Raw genomic sequence first — 2,451 nt, 5'->3', positions numbered from 1 at the left:
CACACACACTTAGAAATACAACACGAACACAACTTTCTCTCTGCCCTTCAGAAAGGCAACACTGTTTTGGCAGGTCAGCAGCTAGAAATAAGGTGCTATAATTAAGCAGTACCGGAATGTCTTCAGTTTACAAATGTGATGTGCAAATTTATATACAACCACACCTTTTTTTTTTTTTTTGTCAGGGAACCCAAAACTCCATACCCCGAACAACTCTCCGAGATACAAATATGTATAAAGTGCTAATACTTAAGCATGTTTCCAATGACTTCACGACGTAGTTTGAAGTTTAGAACAGGCACTGTAATAGTTCACTGGGTAGATTGTCACTGGGTGCAGTTTGACAGAGGAAAGTCACTCAGACATCGCTGGGGGACCGGGAGCGAAAGGACACTTTAGCCTGAAAGCAGCCACAGAAGAGCACCCACATGGACCTCTGGATTTCCTGGTTTCTGTAGGCATAAATGATGGGGTTGATCATGGAGTTATAGGTAGCAGGTAGGAGCGTGGCGTACGTGTACACAGAAGGGTAGTCAGGATCCCCCACCACACAGTAGATGGCAAAAGGCAGCCAGCTGGCTCCGAAAGTCCCGAGGATGATAGCCAGGGTAGAGACTCCTTTTTTGGTGGTGACATAGTGCGAAGCAGTCAGAAAATGCTGCTGGAGAGCTATCTGGTGAGCATGCCTGCAGACGATCTTGCAGATCTCGATGTAGAGATGGAGCATGATGAGGAAAATGAGAAAGAAAGAGGCAGACAGCAGCGTCACGTTACTCTTGGTCAAGGGTCTGACGACGCTGCAGGAGGTGCGGTCGTGGAGGCAGTTCCAGCCCAGGACGGGCAGCAGCCCCAGGCAGAGGGAGACCCCCCAGGCACCGGCCAGCATGGTGTGAATGCAGAGCACCGTCCTCTCCGAGTAGTAGGTGAGGGCATTGTAGAGGGAGAGGTAGCGATCGACCGTGATGGCCAGCAAGCTACTCACGGAGGCGGCGAAGGAGGCGACGAGGAAGCCCACCGTCAGCAGGCTGACCGTCTCCGAGCGGATCACGTACTGGAACACGAAGTTGAGGATGAGCCCGAGGCCGGCCAGGAGGTCAGCCGTGGCCAGGCTGCCCACCAGCACGAACATGGGGGTGCGCAGGGCGGGCGAGTAGCAGATGATGGCAACCACCAGGGCGTTCTCGCAGGCGATGGCGGTGCCGGACACGCAGAGCATCACATCCCAGGGGTTGAGGGCGGCGGGCGCCGGGGGCCGCGACGAGAGCTCCAGCGAGGAGTTGCTGCTGCCGCCGGCCGGCAGCCGCGGGGCCGCCGCTCCGCTCTCGTTCAGGGCTGCCGCTGCCTCCATCGCCGCCCGGGCCGCCGGGGCTGTGCGGGGACCGCGGCGGCGCGGCGGTGGGGCGCGGGCAGATAGGGCGGCTGTGGGGCGGCAGAGGAGCGGCTGTGGGGCGGCAGAGGAGCGGCTGTGGGGCGGCTGTGGGGCGGCGGTGGGGCGGCGATAGGGCGCGCATGCCGGGCGGCGGCACCGCGCCCGCCCTGTCTGTGGTGCTGAAGCCGCAGAAGTTTCCCGCCGGCCCGGCCGCCCCCGCGCTCCGCCCCGCGCACACGTCAGGGGCGGGCCGGGCAGGGCAGCCCGGGCGGCGGGACGGGGGGAGCGGCCGAGGCCGAGGGGGGTGCACCGACCCGCTCTGCCCGCCCGGCTCCGGGACGGGGAGGGCTTGGAGTCGGGGGCAGCGGGAGAGCGAAGTGGGCGCGCACACACACAGACAGACAGACACACGCACAGACATACAGACACACACAGACAGACAGACACACGCGCAGGGAGCCGCTTCTCCCGCTGCTTTTCCCCGGCCCCGCAGCTATTTCTCCCGCGGTGGGTGCCGTCCGTGCAGCGGTTGCTGTAAGAGCTCTGAGCGCAGCGGGAGCTCCGTGGTCCGCCGGGGGGAAATGTGCCCGAATCGCGCTCGGAAGAGCTGTGAAAAAGGCTGCTCCGCAGTTACGCTCTATACTCTAGGGCTGACAGTCTGTTCACCACCGAAAGCATCCGCACTGTTTTCTGAGGTCCCCGAAATGATACGGTCAAATAGAAGACTCAAACCCATGGGCATAAAAGATACCAGCTCTCTCCTTGTCTCACCCTTTGTGTCTCACAACGAAGCCGCGGCCAGCATATTTTCTCTCTAAAGCATAAATAGATGAAGCAGAATCACAGAATGGGATGGAGGGCACCTCTGGAGATCAAGCAGTCCAACCCCCCCTGCCAAGGCAGGGTCAGTAGAGAGCCCGTGACCCAGGAACATGTCCAGGTGGGTCTCCTCTCCCTCCAGAAAGGGACCTCAACCTCCCCTAGCAGCCTGTTTCAGTGGTCTGCCACCCTCCCTGTAAAGAAGTTCTTCCTCAGGCTGAGGTAGAATTTCTTGCACTTTAGTGTACAGCCACTGCTCCTCA

General features: G+C 60.0%; 1 protein-coding gene across 1 annotated transcript; it reads right to left on the bottom strand.

Annotated features, from left to right (window-relative positions):
• Positions 1 to 358: 358 nt before the first annotated feature.
• Positions 359 to 1,348, bottom strand: GPR6 (G protein-coupled receptor 6). Its single transcript, XM_062488731.1, has one exon. It carries the CDS (start codon positions 1,346 to 1,348, stop codon positions 359 to 361), a length of 990 nt encoding a protein of 329 aa, XP_062344715.1.
• Positions 1,349 to 2,451: the final 1,103 nt, after the last annotated feature.

This window comes from Cinclus cinclus, chromosome 3 (assembly GCF_963662255.1).
Source record: "Cinclus cinclus chromosome 3, bCinCin1.1, whole genome shotgun sequence".
NCBI lineage: Eukaryota > Metazoa > Chordata > Aves > Passeriformes > Cinclidae > Cinclus > Cinclus cinclus.
The sequence above is the reverse complement of the archived record's forward strand: the minus strand, read 5'-3'. Positions and strand labels throughout refer to the sequence as shown.

Bases quoted from the DNA above. Each gene is read 5' to 3' on its own strand.
- GPR6 (XM_062488731.1), bottom strand. From the start codon at position 1,348: ATGGAGGCAGCGGCAGCCCTGAACGAGAGCGGAGCGGCGGCCCCGCGG.